Below are 23,502 nucleotides of genomic sequence, written 5' to 3' on the forward strand. Positions count from 1 at the left end.
AGCTACTAAAAAGAACATACCACATACCTAAGAATACTGACCCAGAATGAATACCATCAAGGTATATTTAATTTAAAGTATTAGATTTTAATGGAAAAAAATGTTTTGGGCACATAGAAAAAAAGAATTATGTGACTTATAAGGGGAAGAAAATTAAATGATCGTCAGACTTTTCACAGGAATGCTTTATGGCACAAGAAAATGGAGTAACATACTTAAAATACTCAAAGATAGAAAAGTATGATCCAATCGATTTTATATATGTAGACAGTAAAACTCACTTTCAAGTACAAAAGACACAGACAAACTTATCAGCATGTGAGAATTCAGTTACTGAAGAATCTACTACAGAATAAGCTTCAGACAACCCAAATTACTAGCAGGACAAAGACATAAGGATTGATGATAAGCAGTAACTATACAGTTAGCTATAAAATTAAGACTGAATGAGGATTAAGAAGAGTGTATAGTATGTAATAGCTGTCACTATGACAGTGCAGTACATCTATTTTAAAAATGGGAAGAAAATAAAAAGTGTACATACAAAAAAAATTGATGTTTTCAGTAATCATATGAGTGGTAGTACTAGTACCATTAAACCAAAATTATTGTGTATTGTGTGCATAAAAGAGGAAAAAAATAAGTGAGTAATGTTGGAATATTCTAATGCTATCATATCTTATGCCCTTCAGAACCAAAATTCTTAATGTGGAAGAAAAGAGATACATATGTAACAAAGAAAGCTCTATGGTCTTGTATTTGATTTAGACATTCCAGTATGAACTCATGAGTTATTTCATCCTTATTGTTTCCTAGCTCTGTACACTGAAAAGGCTTAGAAACAACAATCAATCCAGTAATAATAAACATCTCAGACTGCAGTCTCGAAATGCTACTTCTCACACACACACACAAAAAAAAAACCTACTAGAGAAATGAGTGATTCCATAAGAAAAATGTGAGATTAATCTTATAGTAAGTATCAAGGAAGCTAATCAAAGCCTCAGGAGCAATCTGAAGAAGTTTCTACTAGCCAAAAATGGAACAATTTGAGCTTCAATGAAAACAATAACTGCAATTTATTGAAACCATGAAATATGCTTAAATCCATGGGTTCATATAAAAAAAAAAGGGGGTCACCTTTGGAGAATGGCAGAGGACCAATTCATTATCCTGAAAACCAGTAAATAAAGGGAAAAATATCAGGTATTTATCCTGCCTTTCCTAGATGAACTGTACAAATGGGTAACCAAATAATAGATGATTAGTGGGAATTATAATTTATAATACTATCCCAACTAATACAAAAGAAGAAAAGATAATATTAGACTATTAAAATTTTACAATTCCCAATTAATTTAGTCAGTAAGTGTAAAAGAGTGCTAATGTCAATAAACAGAAAACTAATCAGACATTTTGGGCCTCTTACGGTCTTACTAAACGGATCTAACCTGAATTTGAATTGGATTCTGGATCCATCTGCCAATTTTCAGGAAATACAAAGAACAGAGGAACATAATGATACACACCATGAGTATGCAATTAGCAACCTCCAGACTATGGAAAACTCTACATGGCAAATGGCTCTGGTTCTTCAAGAGATAAATTATAAGGGAAAGAAAGGAATGGAGGTGGAACCTATAAAATAAAAGAGATTTAAGAGACATCAAATTTTGTTATGGGCATGACTAAATTATAGTGTCTATGGATGAACACATGGATGACAAAATAAAAATATGCAAGGAAGTGATTATCAAGGCGGCCGGAGGGCTCAGTTGGTTAGAATGTGAACTCTTAACAGGGTTGCCAGTTCGATTGTCACATGGGCCAGGGAGCTGTGTCCTCCACAACTAGATTGAAGGACAATGACTTGGATCTGATGGGCCCTGGAAAAACACACTGTTCCCCAGTATTCCCCAATAAGAAAAAAAAAATTAAAAAAAAAGAAGGAGGGCTGGCCTGGTGGCTCAGGCGGTTGGAGCTCCGTGCTCCTAACTCCGAAGGCTGCCAGTTCGATTCCCACATGGGCCAGTGGGCTCTCAACCACAAGGTTGCCAGTTCAACTCCTCGAGTCCCGCAAGGGATGGTGGGCTGCGCCCCCTGCAATTAACAACTGGACCTGGAGCTGAACTACACCCTCCACAACTAAGACTGAAAGGACAACAACTTGAAGCTGAACGGCACCCTCCACAACTAAGATTGAAAGGACAAAACTTGACTTGGAAAAAAGTCCTGGAAGTACACACTGTTCCACAATAAAAAAATAAATAAAGAAAGAAGGAAGTGATTATCATAGAAGTTAGGATAATGGTGTGCTACTGTAATGGTTATTTAAGGTGGGAAGGGGGTTGTGATTGGAATGAGACACAACAGAAGGCTCTTTTAGAATGGAGGGCAACGCTCTGTCGACTTCAGCAGTGGTTACAATGACATACCTTACAATAATTCATTAGACGATGTATTTGTTTTTTTTGGTTTTCTGAATTTTCACTTTATAATTTAAAGATGTTTTAAATGGAAATTTTTTCTTAATTTGAATGATGGATACACAAGTTTTTATTATATCACAACTCTTTATACTTTTCACGTATTTTACATTCTTTTGTACCCAGTCAGTATTAATTGAAATGTTTTAATTTAAAAATACATATTGTTTATAGTGAAAATTCCTCTTAATAAGCTCACAGTGCTGAGTTGAAATCCATATTCTGCCATTTACTAACCCTCTCAGACTCAATTTCCTATTACCATGTTTCCCCGAAAATAAGACCTCACTGGACCATCAGCTCTAATGCATCTTTTGGAGCAATATTAATATAAGACCCAGTATTATACTATATTATATTAGATTAGATTAGATATTATATTATACCCGGTATTATATTACATTATACTATATAAGACTGGTCTTATACTATATTAAAATAAGACCAGGTCTTATACTAATTTTTGCTCCAAAAGACACATTAGGGCTGATGGTCCGGCTAGGTCTTATTTTCAGGGAAACATGGTATATAAAAGGGGGATAATAAAAGATCTGAGGTTAACAAATAATTAAATACTATACTACTAAACCTCTATAAAAATGCATTTCTCATTTTCCATTTCTAACATACCTTTTAGTTTAAGCCAAGAAAGCATATATTTATAGAAAAACAAGTTTATTTCATTTAAGGGATCAACTAATGAACACCTGAAATTCATTGCGACTCAAATGTACAGAAATCCCTTAGATAACAATACACAGCAGCCCCATTCCTTTAGCAATGTATTTACTGAACCTAGAAAGTTCTTGGTACATGGTTAATAAAACAAAGCCCCTGCTCTGATGGGCTGTTATGCTAGCGGAGTGAGACAAACCAACATGAAAAGAAATGAACAGATAATATGTCAGGTAGTAATCAGTCTGAGAAGAATGAAGAACGATGATGGGAGAGTCACGGCAGAGGAGGTGTTATTTCAGTCAGGGACAACCTCTCTGAAAAAATATGGCCCTTCTGGGCAAAAACCATTATAGAAAGAAGACAGCAAGCACAAAGGCACTGAGGTAGGAGGACATCTCAAGTGTTCAAGAAACGGCAAAGCCAATGTGGCTGCGCAGACCGTGCAGGAGAAGAGTGGGAAGACATCACATCAAAGAGAGTGGGAGGGAAGATTCTGCCACATTATAGGCCACGTTAAGTGTTTTGGATTTTGTTCTTAGCTAAGATAAACTATTGAGCATAGGACTAGTATGTTCTAACTTACTTTTAAAATAATCACTTTGTCTGCTATATGAAGAACAGACTCAGGGGATAATGAAAAAACCAGCTAGACCACTTAGGAAGCTACTGCAACTGTCCATGCAAGAAACAGTGGTAATTAGTATGTAGGAGTCGAAGTGGAAGTGATGGAAAGTGTCAGATTCTGGATATCCTACTTTTTATACAGTTTCAGCATCTGAAACACATTTAAAACTTCTCCAAAATGCTAATATTTTTTTAAAATATTGTTACAGAAATAAGAGTCCTTGAGGAAGTCTTTCAAAACACATAGCAACTGGAAGAATATATGCTTAATGGTCAAACTACTGTAATTAATGGTTAAACAAATCTCTAACCATTGGAGAGACAGTGGCTATTAAGTGTCAAGCCTCTAAAGTCAAACTTTCTGGTTTTGATCCTGGTTAAACACTTACTAAAAATGAAAATTTCAGCCAAGTTTTTCTATGCCTCAATTTTATCATTTGTCAGATGGGAATAATTTAATTATTATAGCTACCTCATAGAACTCCTGTGATTAAATATAAAAAATGAATATAAAGAATTTAGAGAACATATGGTAACAACTCAATAAATATTAGCTATCAAATTTATTCTTCTACTCCTACTCGTTTTCACTGCTATAGGTTCTCACTATTATTACTTTTTTCCATTGCTACTACTATTTATAACATTCCCTTTTATGATTAGTTACACATTAATTTAAAAGGTATCACAATAAAAATGAATTTTAAATATAACATGTTTCTAACACGTTATAAATTTCATTGATATGGCTTTTAATCAAACCAGTGTTCGCTTTATATATAACAAAGCACTCCGATCTGTATTACACTTATTTAAAATTTGATGAATCTATCCTCTCAAGGATAACTACATTTGATTTGCAAGAATTCAAAGCAATTTCTAATAACATTTCTTGTGTTCTTGAAAACTAAATTCAAAACAAATTAAGGTTAAATCTCACAAGGCGCTGAAAAATCCCACAAAGAGTATGACAAGAACAATTACTGTACGTGAATCATAATCACTTGGACTTTTTGTGTAGTTGCTCACATTCTGGATTTTATCCTGTAGTGTATCTGCGTGTATGGGTTAGGTTCACAAGATAAACTGTTTGCGGCCAAATATTTGATGCCCTTTCATACTTTGAAATGCTTCCACTAAAGATACAGAAGACAATGGTAAGAATGATTGCCTCTGTGAGAGGATGAGGGAGAAGAGTGGAAAGAGACAGACTTCACACTTAAAACCTTTGGGATTATTTGGGTCCCTTCCCTTGCACATGCATTAACTTTTAAAGGACATAAAATGTTTTTTTAAAGAAAAACATTTCACTTACTAATAATTTATAAAACAATTGTTAAAACATTCATCATAATGTCAGCTTACCAGATTGAAGATGCCAGTAATACATTAGTGTTGTTTGCAAGAAACCTCAATGGAGGCTCCGCAAGCAGTACACAGGATAAAATTCCCCCACCAAAGCAGTGGAGCATAGCAGTAAACCAACTTGAAAAAGGATTCTTCCATGCCTCTGCCGCTGCTCCTGAAATGATAAAATAAAAATACAGTCTGAGATAGCTGTATATTAAACAAGTCCCAAGATACCACTGGCACTAAAGAAATAAACTTAGTTTCGTAATTTTCTGTAACCTATCATTACTCATCTTGGTCACAATGATTATAAACGGTATCTTTTGTTCTTTATTGAAGACAAGACTAGAAACATTTTGTTAAGACATGGGTGATTTGGGGCCCCTTTAAAACACTCTGTTCAGGCTCTTATTGCCAGTTTTCCTAGAAGTTGATTATTATAAACAATCTCCCCACCTACTGTTTCGTTTCATTCCTAACCCAGTCGATATGTTAAAAAGACATACTAAGAAAAATTTATAATCTTAAGTACTTTTAAAAATAAAAGCTGAAATAAACTAATCTTTCAACAAAACAGACTAGAAACAGAATAAAAAAATAAAACCAAAGGTGGAAAGTTGATGAGGAACAGATACTCACATCATCTCAAAATGCCTCCTAACAAATTACTTATTAATTACAGAGGGAAATAATACTTTAAAGTGCAGAAGGCCTTGCAGACATCACTGTAAACAAACATCAGATGACTCCTGATACAATGCGCTAAGAACACATCATTACTTCTGGCTATTTCTACCAAAAATGTATAACTTGAACTAATCTAATCAGATACACCTAAATTGAGGGCTATTCTGAGAAAGAAAAAAAATACCTGGTCTATACTTTAATGTCAAAGTCAAGAAACACAAAAAAGATTGATAAAATGTTCCAGATTAAACGACATTAAAAAGAAAACAACTAAATGCAATGCACATCCTAGATCATATCCTCGAATGGAAAAGACCAATAAAACAGACCATTGCTCAGCAAGTCTGAGAAAAGGGTGGAGAAGTGGAAAATGAAAATAATGCATAACATCAGAAGAAAAAATAATAATTTTAGAGTTTTTAATTATAGGAAAACAGCATATATTTAATCTGAAAAAGGTGAACATGTAGTTGAAATGGGCAATTTTCTAAGAAACCATAAATTAGCAAAATTCCCTTAAGAACAGATAGAAATCTAAACATACAAATAACTATGGAAAAAATTACAAGGCAGTCAAACATCTATCTTAAGAAAACTGCTAGGGGTGGCCAGATGGCTCAGTTGGTTAGAGTGCAAGCTCTGAACAACAGGGTTGCCGGTTCGATTCCCACATGGGCCAGTGAGCTCGCCCTCCACAACTAGATTGAAGACAACAACCTGCCGCTGAGCTGCCTGCCAGAGGGGCAGCCGAATGACTCAGTTGGTTAGAGAGCAAACTCTCAACAACAAGGTTGCCAGTTCAATTGCCACATGGTGGTGGGCTGCGCCCCCTGCAACTAAAGATTGAAAATGGCAACTGGACCTGGAGTTGAGCTGCGCCCTCCACAACTAGATTGAAGGACAACGACTTGGAGCTGATAGGCCCTGGAGAAACACACTGTTCTCCAATATTCCCCAATAAATCTTAAAAAAAAAAAACACAACAGCAGCTTTAAAAAAAAAAAAACTGCTAGACTCAGATAAATTAATTGGAAAACATTCACCAAGAAACATTCACCAAATAATTTTGGATCGCTCATTTTTATGCTATTATAACCATTACAGAGTTTAGCAAAGGAGAAAAACTTAAATCATTCTATGAGACAACATAACACCAACATCAAAAATTATAAAGAAAAGAAAAAGCAGGGCCAGCCTAGTGGCTCAGGCAGTTAGAGCTCCATGCTCCTAATTCTGAAGGCTGCCGGTTCGATTCCCACATGGGCCAGTGGGCTCTCAACCACAAGGTTGCTGGTTAAATTCCTCGAGTCCCTCAAGGGATGGTGGGCTCTGCCCCCTGCAACTAAGATTGAACACGGCACCTTGGGCTGAGCTGTGAGCTGCCAGATGGCTCAGTTGGTTGGAGGGCGTCCTCTCAACCACAAGGTTGCCGGTTTCGACTCCCGCAAGGGATGGTGGGCTGTGCCCCCTGCAACTAGCAACAGCAACTGCACCTGGAGCTGAGCTGCGCCCTCCACAACTAAGACTGAAAGGACAACAACTTGAGGCTGAATGACACCCTCCATAACTAAGATTGAAAAGACAACAACTTAACTTGGAAAAAAGTCCTGGAAGTACACACTGTTCCCCAATAAAGTCCTGTTCCCCTTCCCCAATAAAATCTTAAAAAAAAAAAAAAAAAAAAAGAAAGAAAGAAAAGAGAAGAAAAAGCAGAGAATGAGAGAGGAAGGAGGAAGGGAAAGTGATAGGAAGGAAGGAAAAGAGGGAGGGAGAGAGGAAGAAAGAAAAAAAGGAAAAAGATACTACAATTCTTATGAGTTAATAATTTCATAATTTTCTATAATTTATCATTACTCATACTCAATCACGATCATCATAAACCATATCTTTCGTTCTTTATATAAGTCAAGATTAGAAACATTTTGTTAAGACATGGGTGATTTGGGGCACCTTTAAAATACTCTGTTCAGGCTCTTAGTACCAGTTTTCCTAGTAGATGGTTATTATAAACAATCTCCCCACCTACTGTTTCCGTTCATGCCCAATCTAGTCAATACATTAAAGAGATATATTAAGAAAAATTCTATATAACTTATATAGTACAATGCACAAATACATTAATAACAAATTGAAATCAGTAGTTTTCTGAAAGGATAATAAATCATGACCAAATACATTTTATCCAAAGAATTTAAGGAAGGTTCACGCTTCAAAAATTCATTAAAATCATTCACTATATTAACAAATTATTATGATCACTCCTTTAGTCAGACAGTAAAAATCACTTGATAAAATTCAACACTCCTTAAAAAAAAAAAAAAAATCCAGCAATTTATCAACAGAAAGAAAAGTACTTAACCTGAATAAAGCCATGAAGGAAAAAGATTTACAAATGTGATTTCATGAAAATTTAAACCTTCTCTATGACAAGACTGGGATAAAATGTTTTTCGATCTACATAAGGCAAATTCCAACAAATCAACAGAAAAAGACAACAAAGAGAATAGAAAAATGGGCAAGTCACAAAGCAGGAACTATAAATGACTAATAAACATACCAAAAAAAAAAAAAAGTCCTCCACTCAGTAATCTAGGAAAAACAAAATAAAACAAGATGTTATTTCACACACATTCATTTAGCAAAATAAAAATTAAAAAATTACAGATTATATTAATAAATCGGCAAGGGTAAAAAACATAAAATGGGCAAAAGTGTGAAGAAATTCATATACTCTTGTGAAAGTGTGAACAAGTAAAACTATTTGGAAGAACAATTTAGCAATATCAATTAAAATTTTAAATTTAAAACTGACTCAGGTGTCCAAGGAGCTTCATGCAAGAATATTAAAGCAGTATTGTTTATAATGCTGTGGAAAAAATGAAATACATCTAAATGACAATCATCAGAGAAACAGTTAACAAACCATGATCACTTGTACTATGCAATACTATACAGGAGCAATTCAAGAGTGGGGTAGATCAATGTCAACATGGGAAGATCCCCAAGACATGCTGTTATTAAAAACAAAGAACCAAATACCGTGTTTCTCCAAAAATAAGACCTAGCCTGACAATCAGCTCTAATACATCTTTTGAAGCAAAAATTAATATAAGACCTGGTCTTATTTTACTATAAGACCTGGGCACATATACTATACTATAACATAAAATAACATAACATAACATAACATAACATAACATAACATAACATAACATAACATAATATAATACCAGGTCTAATACTAATTTTTGCTCCAAAAGACGCATCAGAGCTGATTGTCCGGCTAGGTCTTATTTTCGGGGAAACACAGTACAATCATGTTGAACAATAATATTACAGTATGGAATCACTTATGCGCAAAAATACAAACACTGTATATTTCTACAGGTATATACATAAACATGAAATGCCCAAAAAGGGTCTGTAATACACCAAAATATTAACTCTTTATTATCTCTTGAGAAAAGCTTGGAATTAGCGAAAATGATCAAATGGGCTTTAAATTTATTTAATCATATTATTTAATTATATTTGGGTTCTTCAAAATAAAATGTTCATTTATTAATTGTATCATTAAATAAAAATTTAACAAATTATGTCACATCCAATCTGATGAATACAATGCATTTATTCAGAAGAATGTAGCAGCTGTACATGCATTGGCATGACAAAAAAGAAAACCATATGTATTTCAACAAGATATACAGTAAGAATCATTTGGGGGTGGAAATCAGAAAACTACGTATTTCTACAGGCAGATACACATGCAGGCACTGCACAAAACTAGGTCTGCAATAATACACGCCCCAGCTGTTAACTGTTGTTACCTCTTAGGGAAAGGACTACTTATACACAACAACAACAAAAACTATGCAAATGTGTGTGTGAATTCAGGAGACTAACATCATCATACTTGTATTAACATGGGAATTCATCTATACGTGCTTGGGGGAAAAAAGAGAGATAAAAATTTAAATAGCGCAACCCACCATTCCACACAAGAAAATGTGCCCAGGAGTGAACATGAGTTGGCAGATGTGAATTTTCTGTGGTGTACACATCCTGTCAAGTGAAGTGATGTCAAGGTTTAATGACATACATCTGGTGACAACTCAAGAAATGGTGACCTGTTCCAATCTGGAAGACAAATTAGTTATGAAAAACTTACTAAAACACAGGATGTCAATCTCCAGTGTCGCAATTCCCCCTATACCTAAGAATTTTCAAGAGTTATTTTGATGATATATGGTCATGCTGTCTTGAGAGCCAAACCTCTAGTGAGATGTCATACCATATCTCTAATACACATATATTGTTATCTATCTAAGCATAGGCATGTATAGGCACCGCTCAGGACTGCCCCAGAGTGGTGACTGATTACAACACTGATCAGTCAGCACAGTAGATGATCACGATCTTTTCTTTTGGTCAGTGGACACCAGCAGCCACATAGAGTCATCCTGATGTTGAAAGGCAATACAGAGTATGCACTGCAGAGCTTAACTGCACAGGTGTAAATCCTGGCTCCAGTACTAATCTTGGTGTCAACTCAACAACTTAACTGTTTGGTGTCCCATATCACACAAGGGTTTCATGATTTAAAGGAGCACATAAGGGTTTCACATATCAAAAAATACGGTGTTTAAATTAAAAAAAAATTTATTACAGTAAAAGACACATTGCCATTAATCCCCATCAAAATACGCCCCCTTGCTTCGAACACTTATCCCATCATTCTTGTCACTTTCTGTAGTGAGTGTCTTTAATTGCACTGTCATATATATATATACACACACACATATATATATATATATATACACACACATATATATACACATATATATACATACACATACATGCGCGCATGCACGCACACACACACACACACACACAAACACATTGTATTACAATTTTACTAGTTTTACAATATTACAAGTGAGAGAGGCTACTGTGATTGCATATCAGTTTTGTGACCTTTTTGTAGGCTCTCTAATCTCTCTTGGCTTAAATTTCAACTTTCATAAAATGGGAATAATACATAACTTATAGGGTTTAAGATGAGAGAATACACATAAAAACATATATTAGTACCTAGTACATGGCAGACACTCTATTTATCTGCTGAATGGATTGATCATTGACAGCAGAGAAAAGAGGTAGGCAAAATGCAACCCTTGGGCTGCTTCTGACTCAATTCTCTGAGCCCAAGATATGATACTTCTGAGTTCTTATTGCAAGGCTGGGATGAGAACAGCACATCATGGCACTGAAAAAGTACTCATAACCCCAACAGTCTTAAATCATGAAACTAAGATTTTATTAGATTTTAAAAAAAGGAAAAGAACAGAGTTGAAAGAAGAGTCGCCCTCACATCAGTCCTTTTGCCTAATTATCAAAATTATGTCCCCCGGAAAAATTTCTCTAACTCAAATAAGCCTTTCTATAACACTCTCTTCAGAACACACACTACGGTAACACATTTTACAGTGTTATCTTATAAGGCAATCTTACGACAAAGTTCTCCAATTCTTATATTCCTTTGTATGTATCATACTGGTACCAGAATTAGTTTAATGTGAAACTGATCTATGAAAATATAGAAAGTTAACCAGAACAGCTTGTATATCTTTAGAGCATATAAATAATACTTGGTAGGAAAAAGTAGTTTATATGATATTTTTAATTTCTACTCAATTTTTTAAAAAGATGTATTCTTTAGTTAAGGAACAAGATGTGTTAATTAGGATGCATTATTTTATTTTTAACACACTGACATTTAAAAGAGGAAAAAAAAATTATCTGTCCTACCTTGAGTTAAAGCTCGAACTCCAGATGTTAAATATTTTTAAATTGCGTATTAGTGAACTTTTGCCCTAGTTTTTCCCCTTTATAGATTTATCTCCTTAAAAAGAAGAGAAAAATTAACAACAAAATCTGATATACCTCAAGTATGCTTCTCATCAAAACAATTTAAAAAAGAATCATGTAAGCAACAGAGTCTTAGAGATTATCCATGACACAATAGATTCAAGGAGTTTTGGGATTAGATTTGAATCATAGTGGGCCAAGAAAATCCACAACCCATCTATGATTATTTCCCTAGTTCCTTAATGTATAACCAGAATAGACATATTTGGCAACTGGCACAAACCCCATATTGATTCTTGAATCCACGAAGTGAGGATCATTATGGTAGGAGTGGTCAAGGACAAGCCCCTAGAGTTTCTTCCCACCGAGATTTTTTTTTTTTTTAAGGAGGGCGCAGCTCACAGTGGTCCATACGGGGATTGAACCAGTGACCTTGGTGTTATTACCACCATGCTCTACCAACTGAGCTAACCGGCCACCCCCTCACCAAGATATTTTTAAAAAGCAATACCACAGAAACAGGTGCCATAACCAAAAACAAACGATGAAACAATGGTGATAGCTATCACGTGCCATGTAACTTGCCTATTTGGTCTATACATAAGGCAAATGGATTTAGAGAATGACTGTGATTATCATAAATGTAGACAGGTAGTGACTCCAGTTGCAGCTGATATTCCAGATGCACTATTTTTATTGGAACAAATCAACATAACCCCTGTAACCAGGTAAGCAAATGCTTTTTTCTCCACACTAATTTGCAAAGAAGCCCAGAAACACTTTGCTTTTACCTGGCAAGGTTAAGAGTATACTATCAGTCTTGCCTCAGGTCTATGTCAACTCTTCTGCTCTCCAACAAAGTCCACAGAGATTTTGAGCATGAGACTCCACATTGGCTCACTACACCAGAAACATTATACTGACTGTATATCAACCGGCAGGAAGTGACCAGTACTTTAGATATCTTAATATGACGTATGCAAACCAAAAAGTGGGAAGTTCAACTCCAGGTTTCTGTACCAGTCAGAGTCCAGTCAAGACACAGAAAACAGTTATTTTAACAGAAAGAGTTTAATATAAAGAAGTAGGTTAAAAAATAAATTTAAAAAAGAAGTAACTACGGTAGGTAGGAAATTGTTGAAAAGATAAAAAGTAATTACTATCGTATAATAGAGGTATCAACTGCAGAAAGCAGTTACCACTGCTGGGGGAACGAAGGATAAGCTGAAATTATTAAAAGTTAGAAGCCTGGAAGAAGAGCTCTTTAGAGCCAAAACTGAAACTCCTGACTGAGGAGGGGAGACTGATCAGCTGGTGTCCTAGTTCAGCTCACTCATTGCATATCCCAAGCTACCCAGTTAGTAAGAGAGTCTGAACTAAACACTAGTCTCCTAACTTTATGAGCTCTTTCTACCACACCACACTCTGTGACCAATATTTTATATCAGGTCACTCAAATATTCTAATTTTCCTTCCAAAGGAAAAACATGAAAAACAATTTAAGTAAGATTTTCTAAACACACAGAAATAAATTATGGACTGTATTTCTGAGGCATCCTTTTCCACCCCCACACTGGGCAGAACCTTTAAAAGCATCATATAACAAAGGGGGCCTTGGGGATATCATGAATGTTCTATTTTTATCTGGATAGATGTTCACTGTGAAAATTCACTGCGCTGTACATTTATGATTTTGGACTTTTCTGTATGTTTTTATATGGATATTCATAAAGATAGCAAAACTATGTTGCCATTTTTCTGGAATCCCCACTATTGAAAAATTTTTGATTTATTAATCCTTTCATCGCCCATAAATTAGAGGAAGGACAATGCCAAACTTTACAACTAGATTTAATTCCTGAAAGCAAAGTAGAAACTGATTGATGATATGGAAATGACAGAAATTCTGGGAGAAAATAGTCAATAACCAGAAAACGTCAAAGGACAACTTATTGAGAAATTGCTAAATATTGAGAAACCAGGAACATTAAATGAACCTGCAAAGAGAGCACAGAATAGCTGAAAACTTTGGAATCTGCCCAAAAATTAGCTCCATAACAACCACACAACTTAAGGAAGGCTATTTTGTTCCTCTAAGATTATTCCTCATTTACAAAATGAGTTCAGTAATAGCTACCTAAGAGGGATGTGTAAGGATTAGAATTACGATACTGAAATGTTTTGCATGTATCTGAAATGAATGAATATTATTATTGTGTAGAGAAGGTAGTGCAACCTTTTGTGACACAATCAAAAAAAAAGGTGACGACAACAGCCCAGTTGAATTTCTTCAGGACTCTAACAGTATCCTTCGTCTTGCTATCCTCAGCGTCTAATATAATGCTTGATATGCAATAGTTTCAATGAATATTTGCTTAATTGAACTGTGTTTGATTTGAGAGAGGCTACCAAAATAGTGATGGGAGAATTAAGAGTAAAATAATAGATTCTATGTGTTAAAATCAAGTAGAAATAATTGTAGATTAAATTTTCAGGAAGTATTACAAAAAATAGCAGTTGAATATGAATGTGGGATTGAAGAAATGTGTTTATTTTAATGACGATTTAAATAAAAAAAGAGAGAAAACAGATGAAAAATGTAAACCTTTGTTAAAATGGTTTCTAATAGCTTCCAAAGCCCAGGAAAATAGAAAACAAACAAAATAAAACAAAAACCTATATACTACCAGCCAAAACTGAAAACTAAAGAAAACCAGATACCAAGGTTCAGGAGAAATTAAAGTTAATTATAAGATAAATGAAGGTAAATTAAGAAAAAACAATCCAATTTATTGAACACCCTGATATCTTTGCTTACGAAGCACAAGTCACGTGGAAAAGGAAAGCGGAGGAAGCATCAGCTTTCCTGGGATGTGAAGGCCTACAAGCTGAACCAAACAAAAAAGGGATGCTATCCTTATCTACACCACAGAGAGAGTGAATCCACCTATACCCGTTGCCTCCACTAGCATTTAAGATCTAGGCATAAAATGTAAATGGTAGGAAAGTGGGGAGTAAGGTATTGGCAGTGGTAGAGTACATTCCAAAAATTACAATCTCAAGTAGTAACATACCTGAGAGGATTAAAATACGAAGAACCCTGGTGGCAGCACATAGGTGAACTGCAGTTGTATTGTACTGTAGATCTGAGTTTTATAGACTCAGTCACAGGGGATAGATAAAAGTTTCCAATTTTAACTAAAAATTTATGTAATGTATTAGCAAATCAAAATCCCTATTGAATTAAAATAATACATCAAACAAGTAGAGTTTATTCCAAGAATGTAAAGGTTGAGTCTTTTTTTAAACGTATTACATTTCATTTTAAATAGGAAAAATATGATCAACTCAACAGATTTACAGAAGTGGAAATACAAATGGCCTATAAATGTAAGAAGTACAAACTCATTAGTAACTATGTTTGCTGATCATTAGAATGACCATATTTAAGACTGATAAAAAGCCAGTACTGCAGAAGGCAGTCTAACACACTTCTGTTAAGAGCTTAAATAGATCTACTCCTTGGTGTGAACTCTATCACTTGTACCTGTCTATAAGTACTGGCACTAGAATATAAAATATTGTTCACACCATGTACAATACTGTAATAGCATTCAATTAGTCCAGTGGTTCTCAAATTTTTTGGTCTCAAGACTTCTCTCGTCAGGACTCCTTAAAAACTAGTGAGATAAGGGGAAGGTGAGAGGTTTTGGGAACGTATGGGGGGATGATGGATGGGGGGAGGGGGGTTCACACAGTGTGAGGGATGTAAATGATAAATGTCTAAGTTTTGCTCTGTCTTGTGCACCTGAAACTAATTAAAAAACAAATAAAATAAATAAATAAATAAATAAATAAATAAATAAATAAATAAATAAATAAATAAAAAACTAGTGAGCAGATGAATGGTTGCCTGGGGCTGGGGGAGGGCTGACTACAAAAGGGCAGGTGGGAATCTGGGATGGGTGATGAACTGAACTGTATCTTGATTGTGGTGGTGGTTACATGACTGTCTGTGTTTGTCCAAGACAGTAGAATTTTATATTAAAAAGGGTGAATATAAGTAAATTAAACCTTTAAAAAGCCTGACTTTAAAAGAGGTCTCGGGCTGGCCCGGTGGCTCAGGCGGTTGGAGTTCCATGCTGCTAACTCTGAAGGCTGCTGATTCGATTCCCACATGGGCCAGTGGGCTCTCAACCACAAGGTTGCCGGTTCAACTCCTGGAGTCCGGCAAGGGATGGTGGGCTCCGCCCCCTGCAACTAGCAACCGGCAACTGGACCTGGAGCTGAGCTGCGCCCTCCACAACTAAGACTGAAAGGACAACAACTTGACTTGGAAAAAAAAAAAAAAAAGGCCTGGAAGTACACACTGTTCCCCAATAAAGTCCTGTTCCCCTTCCCCAATAAAATCTTTAAAAAAAAAAAAAAAAAAAAAAAAGATGTCTCAAAGACCCCCAAAGATCTTTCGCTTATGTGGGTTTCATGTATCAACATTTAGAATATTAGAAATTATAAATGGGAAAATTTTTAAAGTTTTTTTATGTATTCATTTTGAAAATAAGTGCACTAAATGTTAACACAAATAATGTATTCATTATGAAAATAACTATCTTCCAAAGCAAAAACCACTTAATGAGAAAAGGCACAGTTTTATATTTTAGTACTATTTCCCCGAAAATAAGACCTAGCCAATCAGCTCTAATGCGTCTTTTGGAGCAAATATTAATATAAGACCATGTATTACATTATATTGTATTACATAAGACCGGGTCTTATATTAATTTTTGCTCCAAAAGACGCATTAGAGGGGATTGTCCAGCTAGGTCTTATTTTTGGGGAAACACGATAAATCTCTTTAAGATCTGGCTTCAAATAGAAGACAGCCGGATTCTTGTATCTGCTTCTGTATTCAATCTGTTATAGCATCACTGGTCATGTAGCCTCTGGAAAATTCCATTGTCCACTTGCAGGAAAATGAGTGTGAAAAAGACAAATAACATCTGCATATTATTATGAAAATAATTTTGACCTGCAAATAAGTGTCAGGAACCCCAGGGGTTCCGGGCCACACTTTGAGAACCTCTAATTTAGTCTACACAAGAAAATATCAACTACTGAATATGGCATAATAAGAAAATGTACTTCTTTTCCAATCAAGGAAGTAGTATCTTACGTATATGGCCTGTACTGATTTAATACAGTAATATTCCCCTTATCCAAATCAAAACTTCTGCCAAACAGTGATTTAGACTGGGCTACAAACTTCAATGTAAATGAAAACTGTTTCTGAGGTACAAGGGTTTAAATAACCAGTAGTCCATAAGAGGTACAGCATCATTCTCAAGCCCTCAACTCATTGACTCTGTAGGACAAGGCAGATTAAAGGCAGCAAGAACACATAGAAAGTAGACAAAATAAATGCCCGAGCTCACAGAAAGAGACCATCAATAAAACAAAGAGACAGGGAAAGTAACTGCAAAAGTAAAGCAATATGGGAGCAAACATATCATGAATGTAAACTACAAGAAAAATACAAATATTGCTCCTTGATCCTAACTCCAAATGTTGTATTAAGACTACATCCCCATTCTACAGGTAGTGAAACTGTGCCAAATGACTCACTCTTGTACAAGGTCACTCATATATCGAAAACAGGAACCCAGTCTCTTCTCAACAATCATTTTGTCTAACACGCTCAGCAAGGTAGTAGCACCCTGCCTTAAAGGGAATATAGGTATACGTTGGAGGCATTGCTGATTCAGTTTCAGACCAACACAATACAACGAGTATGGCAATACAAAGAGTGGTAATCTTTTTGCTGGGGGGGAGGTCCTGCCTTCATTTTGTTTTTTGTTTTGTTTTGGGTTTTTTTTAAAAAGCCCACAGCTGTAAAGCCAAGTAAAGCAAAGCGCAGTAAACCGAGGTTATGCCTGGTTGGTGTGCCTACTTGAGACTTTTTAAGTGTTCATAGAACTTTCATAACTGGAGAGGAGTCCGTAACTATTAATTATCCCAGGTGACTATGTCAGACTTGCTTCTCTGGCAGCTTTGTCCCCAGGTGACTTTTAAATACTTTCCAAGGAAGTGGTAGCACCACCAGGAGACCACGCATAATGCTGGGCGGGCAAGCGGCAGCACCTCTCAGTCACCTGTCCGGGGAGTTCTTCCCGTGATTGTCAGGCCAACCCCACGAGTTGCGGACCCCAGGTCGCGCCTCCTTTGACGAGTAGCTGAGCCACCGCCTTTCCCCGCCTCAGTTTCCCCATCTGTACTGGAGTGGTCGGTGGAGCCGACTCTAGGCGCTCCTTCAACTCGATTACAGGACTTTCTAGGATAGAGGCAGCTCCGCCGCTCACCCAGTCCTAGCGGTCCCGACGATGAAGCGGAGACCTTCAGGGGGCCAGTCCGCAGCGCCCCGCACTCACCTGGCTGACACTTCAGCGCCATCACTGATACCAAGTAGTGGGCGATGTCAAAAAAGGGGAACATGGACGTGCGAGAAAAGGCAAGGGTCAGATCATCCCACGGAGAATCCATGACTACGACCGACCACGGCGACCAAAGCAGCCGGGTCGACGAGTTCCCGGCTTGCGCGGTGAGAGTTGGAGGAGGGGCAGCCGCGGCCGCGCGCTTTTCTGCGCGCCCTCGAGGAGCCCTGCGCGTGCGCCCTGGCATCCGCGCCGGCGCGGAGGGGCGGGACCGCGAGTCCCGGGAGCCAAAGGCGAGCGAGTAGTGGGCGGATGGGCGGGGTTAGAGGGCTCCCGCTGTTTCGCACGGCTAGACCTGTTCTCCTAATAAGGGTCTGACATCTCGGTGCTGGGATCTGTGCCAGACCTGGAAGAATGGGCAGATGAAGAAAACATAAATAATGAATAAAAATACATTATTAATGTTAACATTTAGTGCATTGATTACTTTTAAAATGAATAAAGAACTATTTTTAAATTTTGTTACAATTTCTAATATGCTAAATCTCGATACATGTCACCCACATAAAAACTTTGTGGAGTCAAGAAATTTTATGTAAGCTTTTCTAAAGATTTAATTTACATACATTATATTCATCCGTTTTCATATAAAGTCCTATAATCTTGGACAAACATATGCAGTCTAAAGGGGAGACCCCCAGAGTCGGATTTATTTCTGAATTGATTTCATTCGCCTATATTTCTCCAGCAACTACAGTGTTCGTCACACCGTGACTTATTGGAAATATAAAAAAGAATACTATTAATATCCTGCCCTCAAGAAACTTGTATTCTCCCAAGAGAAATTAAAAGTTTTTTAAAGGACGCACATAATTTGTACAAAGCAGGTAGTAAGAAGTATATAGGCCATGCTAGGGCAGTTTGGAGGAGAGGAAGATTATTTCATGGAAGGGGTAAGGTAAGCTGTCCTGTAAAAACTAGGTGAGAGGTGGAGGAGTTATTTTGGCTACACCATGAAGTGAGAAATGAGGTTGGAAAAGAAGTCCTTGAAAGGCAGACCATAAATCAGGAGGTTTGGCTCCAAAGTCTAAGCCCTTGATCACCACCGTACACTCAAGCAAATCAGAGCCAGAATCCAGACTCATAACCATTATGCTAAACTGGATTTTTCTTTTTTGTGTGGGGGGTGTGAGCAAGCAACAAAATTAGGAACATATTAGTAAGAAGAGACAGGGAAGATGGTAGGGTATTCACTGGTCCAAGCAAAAGGTAGTGGAGGCTGAGGACAATAGGAACAGGGACCGGGATAGGGAAAAAGCAGTAGAAATAATAGGCTGGATGTCAACTCAACTGGTCAGAGAAGGGGAATGGGTGAGTAGGAGGATTATGGTTGCATTCAGAGAAGTAGGAAACAAGAAGGAGGAGCAGGTTTGGGTAGGAAAAACACAAATTTACTTTGGTACATTTTTTGTTTGACGTGGCACCAGGAAATTGGAAATACATAATGAGCTGCTAGATAGGTAAGAGCCACACGGGAGTATGAACTGCAAAGGGAGACTTACATTGATCTTTTTTATCTGAATATTTATCCGTTCATTTTAATTCACTTAACAAATGTTTTCTGCGTGCCTGCTAGATACCAGACATTTTGCTGCATGTCAGGGGCCCTGCCCTAAACACCAACTGTTAAAAAGGTGGAAAAATTGTCGTAAACCTCTACATTTCATTACTTATCAAGAAAGAATAAATTTGCTACGATAGTTTTCATATGTGGTTTTCCAAACAAGCAATTCCTGTAGGGAAAGGTTTTAGGTCTCTAGCAAAAAAGCAACACCTGTGATTATTTATATTTTCATGTTTTAGTTGGTTCTTCCTATGCTTTTTATACATTCCTTTATCTTTGTTAGAAATGAATAAATTATTTTGGGGGCAGTATGTGCATCTATTTCTATAATATTATGGCCATGCCACTAATATTAATCATCAAGTTAATTCTAGAACAACTCACATAACCCTTCTTAGTCTCAGCTTGCTTAGCTCTTTCCCTGGTCAAGTTGGCAACATCCCAACACCCAGAATCACGAACGTAATCCGAGCTTTTCCTTCTCTGCAGTACTGCTTCTATCCACTAAGTGGGGCATGCCTTTCACTTTGGGAAATCAATAACAATAACTTTTTAAAGAACTACAAAAAGTCCATGATTAGGAAGTTTCACATTAAAGGGGACAATGATACTTTATATTCTGGTTAAGCTTTTCCATTCTAAAGTTATTTTAATAGGTATTTGATAACTGCGCCCTATCAAATTATAGTGTAATAATGTATGACATTTAAGACAAAATATGTTTAATTTGAATTCAACTTTTTCAACGTTCAGCATCATCAAGGAGAATTGCCCTCAAGGAGAACTACCCACTGACTTCAGTTAGTACAATGAGATACTGATGCTTGAGATTTAAGTGACAATCCAATTCAACTGTACAATCAACTCTTCAGACTCGGTGTCTAGCTAATAATAGTACCTTTGGTACGGTGACTTGGAAAATATGACTTGGCTCACTTATTTCTTGCACTGAAAAATAAAACCCTTTTCTATAAACATCACTAATACCCCTTACATGAACAATTAAACTAAAAATGTTCTCCATGTGTAACAAGTGCAAATTTACCTAATTAAAAAATCTGACGTTATTAAAAGGAGTATCTCTAGTATTCATCAGTGAAGGACTACTAAAACTGCAGTCACTCACCAATGCCAAAGCTGCCAGTTGTCTATGATTATCAACACTGACGGTTTCAATCCATCTCTCATCAAGAGTAACAGGTACCATTAAATCAAAGAATAATAGAATTGTGGAAGTTAAATGGCCCCCCCAAAAAAAAAAAAAAAGTACCTTGGATTGCAAGTCATAGAAAACAGTTCTGAGCAGCTTAAGAAGAGTGAGGGATTTATTGAAAGGCTACCAGGGAACCTCATGAAAACCAAGGAAGAGTTGAGCCATCAGGCCCCAAAAAGAGCAAGAAGCTGGGCATTTCTGGGACCAGCGACAGCAGGTGGGTGTGAGCTGCTCTCAGTTACTGACAGTCAATGTCAACATTGTTTAGTTTCTGTGTCCCCCTGTTAAATACTGCCAGGAAAGAGAGCCTGCCCTGGCCTGGGACAGATGTCCTCTCCTGGTCAAACAGCTCTGGAAGGAGGCTGGTCACATGGACCCACAGCATCCCTAGGTATCAGGGACAATGTCCTGGGAATGGAGGGAGCCAGGAAGCCATCACAAGAGGTATCTATTACAATCATTTTCTTTAGCCCATTTATTTCAGAGTAAGTAACTCAGGGCTAGAGAGAGATCACAAAGACAGTTAGTGACAGACCAGGATTTGTTACTATCCTGTTACAATCAATCTCCTCTAAGTATTCCTACTGGGCTTTCTCCTGTCCTGTCCCACAGACCCAAAATACTCTCCCAAAGTTGTCTTGTACTGACAGACCCAGCACCCCTACAGCAATGAAAAGACCACGAGATGAGAGTCAGGAAAACCTATTAGGAGTCTGGGCTCTGGATGAACAGCCAGGATTAAAGGAGTTTGTAGTTTCCAGCATACCCAGTTTGTTGAAGGGGCTGAACTCAGTGGGAACACAATCACAAGGTGGATTTATCTTTCTCCAGACAAACCCCAACTATGGTCCTACAGTCAGGTCTCCCCTTTCCATCCTTTATACAGTCTCAGCAGATCCCATTGCTTCCTTGTCATTTAAAACACTAAAAAAATTAAATAAAAATTAAATGTCCAGTCCAATTAAAACGCCAATCTTGCATCGAATTCTTCTCCCATTTCATCAGCTCAGGTCTGCCTGGTCCAAAGGCTTGCAATGGGGAAAGAGGGCATAGTGTGATCTTTTTACCTTTCCTCATCTTTGGTCCCTTCCAAAACCCTTTGTGTTTTTCAGGGTCAAGGTAGTAGGTAGGGAAATTATAAAAAAGGAACAAAAGGCCTTCTAGTTAACAAGTATGGGTTATAGTTTTTGTTTTTATTTTGGCTACTGATATTCTTCTTCATGGCAGGCTCCCAGTGCTGACTGATTCCCAGGGTACATTTGTGGGTTCCTCAATTACGCCATGGACTTCTACACAGCGAGGTCTCCCAGCTCCTACCCTTCCGGAACACCAGCAGATGGCTAACCCAACAGGCATATGCAACTCTGCCTGTTGAGTTAAAATATTAACTACGGTATTTCCAGCCTCTCAGCAAAGAGTGGTCACGTGTTAGAATATTGGCAAATGAAACAGAAGAGAAAGTCTGTTGACATGCTTCTGAAAACAAAGTGAAGAAAACAAAGGTAGAAGACTGACACTACTCAAACTCAAGACTTACTATACTACAGTAATCAAGACAATGTGGTATTGGTAAAAGAACAGACAATACATCAATGAAAACAATGTGGCCTCTTTTATAAAAACGATCTATGCCTTCGAGGTGGGCCATTCTCCTTTTTTTTATTTTTTATTTTTTGCATTGAGCTCGGGTAGCCATCTTGTGACCATGGAAGAAAGAAAATAGCAGATAACCGAAAGTATCACCTATCTCTCCCTGACTTACTGTTATGTGAGAAAAAATAATCCTTTATCTGTTTAAATAAAGTCTGAATTGTCTTGGGGGAGAGAAGCACCTCCTTTCTCATAGACAGGAGTAGAAAAGCGAAGCACTCTAACCCTTTGAGTTCTTGTCTATGAATTTTCTTTCAAATTGTTTACCTCTTGAGCTGCTGAGAGGGAAGGTCTCTGGACCATTTATTATCTTTAATTAAGTCCCACTTAGATGGTCTAGTGCCTCTTTTTAGAATGTGGAAGTAACATCTTTTGTCTTAGGAACTTTAGCTTGAATTCCAAGATAATAAATCCCAATTACCAGAAGGCAGATGAAGGAAAAAGATTAGAAAATGAGGTCAATGGGTGAGGTTTGAAAGAAAATGCACGTAGCTAAGGCTAGGAACACACAAAGTGTCAGTGATCTGTGTAGAAGGGTTGACTAAACCAAAACTTAGCAACAAGAACACAATGTGCAGCTGATACTCGGGCAAACAAAAGGAATCCTAGCTAAAGATTCATAAATGTGTCCAGACAACAGAAGTACAAATACAGAGGGCAAGTGCAATTGCAGGTACAGGTTCTGACCTGTAACATTCACGGAGGAGTCATTCCAATGTAAAGCTGTCCTTATATGACTATGGACAATAAATACACTCTCCATTGCTGGAGCCTAAAGTTGCCTAGCTTTCATACAGAATGTATCTACATTACATAGTTCTTGGGCCTATTTTTAAAGTCCATGTTCAATTAGTGGAATTGTATCTGTATGTATGGATAGAACATATATTCCAG

General features: G+C 37.0%; 1 protein-coding gene across 3 annotated transcripts in view; it reads right to left on the reverse strand.

Annotated features, from left to right (window-relative positions):
* TMEM38B (transmembrane protein 38B) overlaps positions 1–18,340 on the reverse strand; it is a 45,942-nt gene extending 27,602 nt beyond the window's left edge. Inside the window, exons 1-3 of one of the 3 annotated variants that reach the window (XM_019734144.2) lie at positions 18,119–18,299; positions 9,815–9,962; positions 5,154–5,310 (exon numbers count right to left, since the gene is read on the reverse strand). In XM_019734144.2, the coding sequence (XP_019589703.1) occupies positions 5,154–5,260 (107 nt within the window). In that variant the 5' untranslated portion in view covers positions 5,261–5,310; positions 9,815–9,962; positions 18,119–18,299. Of the gene's footprint in view, positions 1–5,153; positions 5,311–5,594; positions 5,707–9,814; positions 9,963–18,118 lie in introns of those variants that run through there. The other 2 variants (XM_019734143.3, XM_074330790.2) reach the window with 2 other exon arrangements.
* Between the last annotated feature and the right edge of the window lie 5,162 nt (positions 18,341–23,502).

This window comes from Rhinolophus sinicus, chromosome 16, assembly GCF_057876585.1.
Source record: "Rhinolophus sinicus isolate RSI-liver-muscle chromosome 16, RSI-T2T, whole genome shotgun sequence".
Taxonomy (NCBI): Eukaryota; Metazoa; Chordata; class Mammalia; order Chiroptera; family Rhinolophidae; genus Rhinolophus; species Rhinolophus sinicus.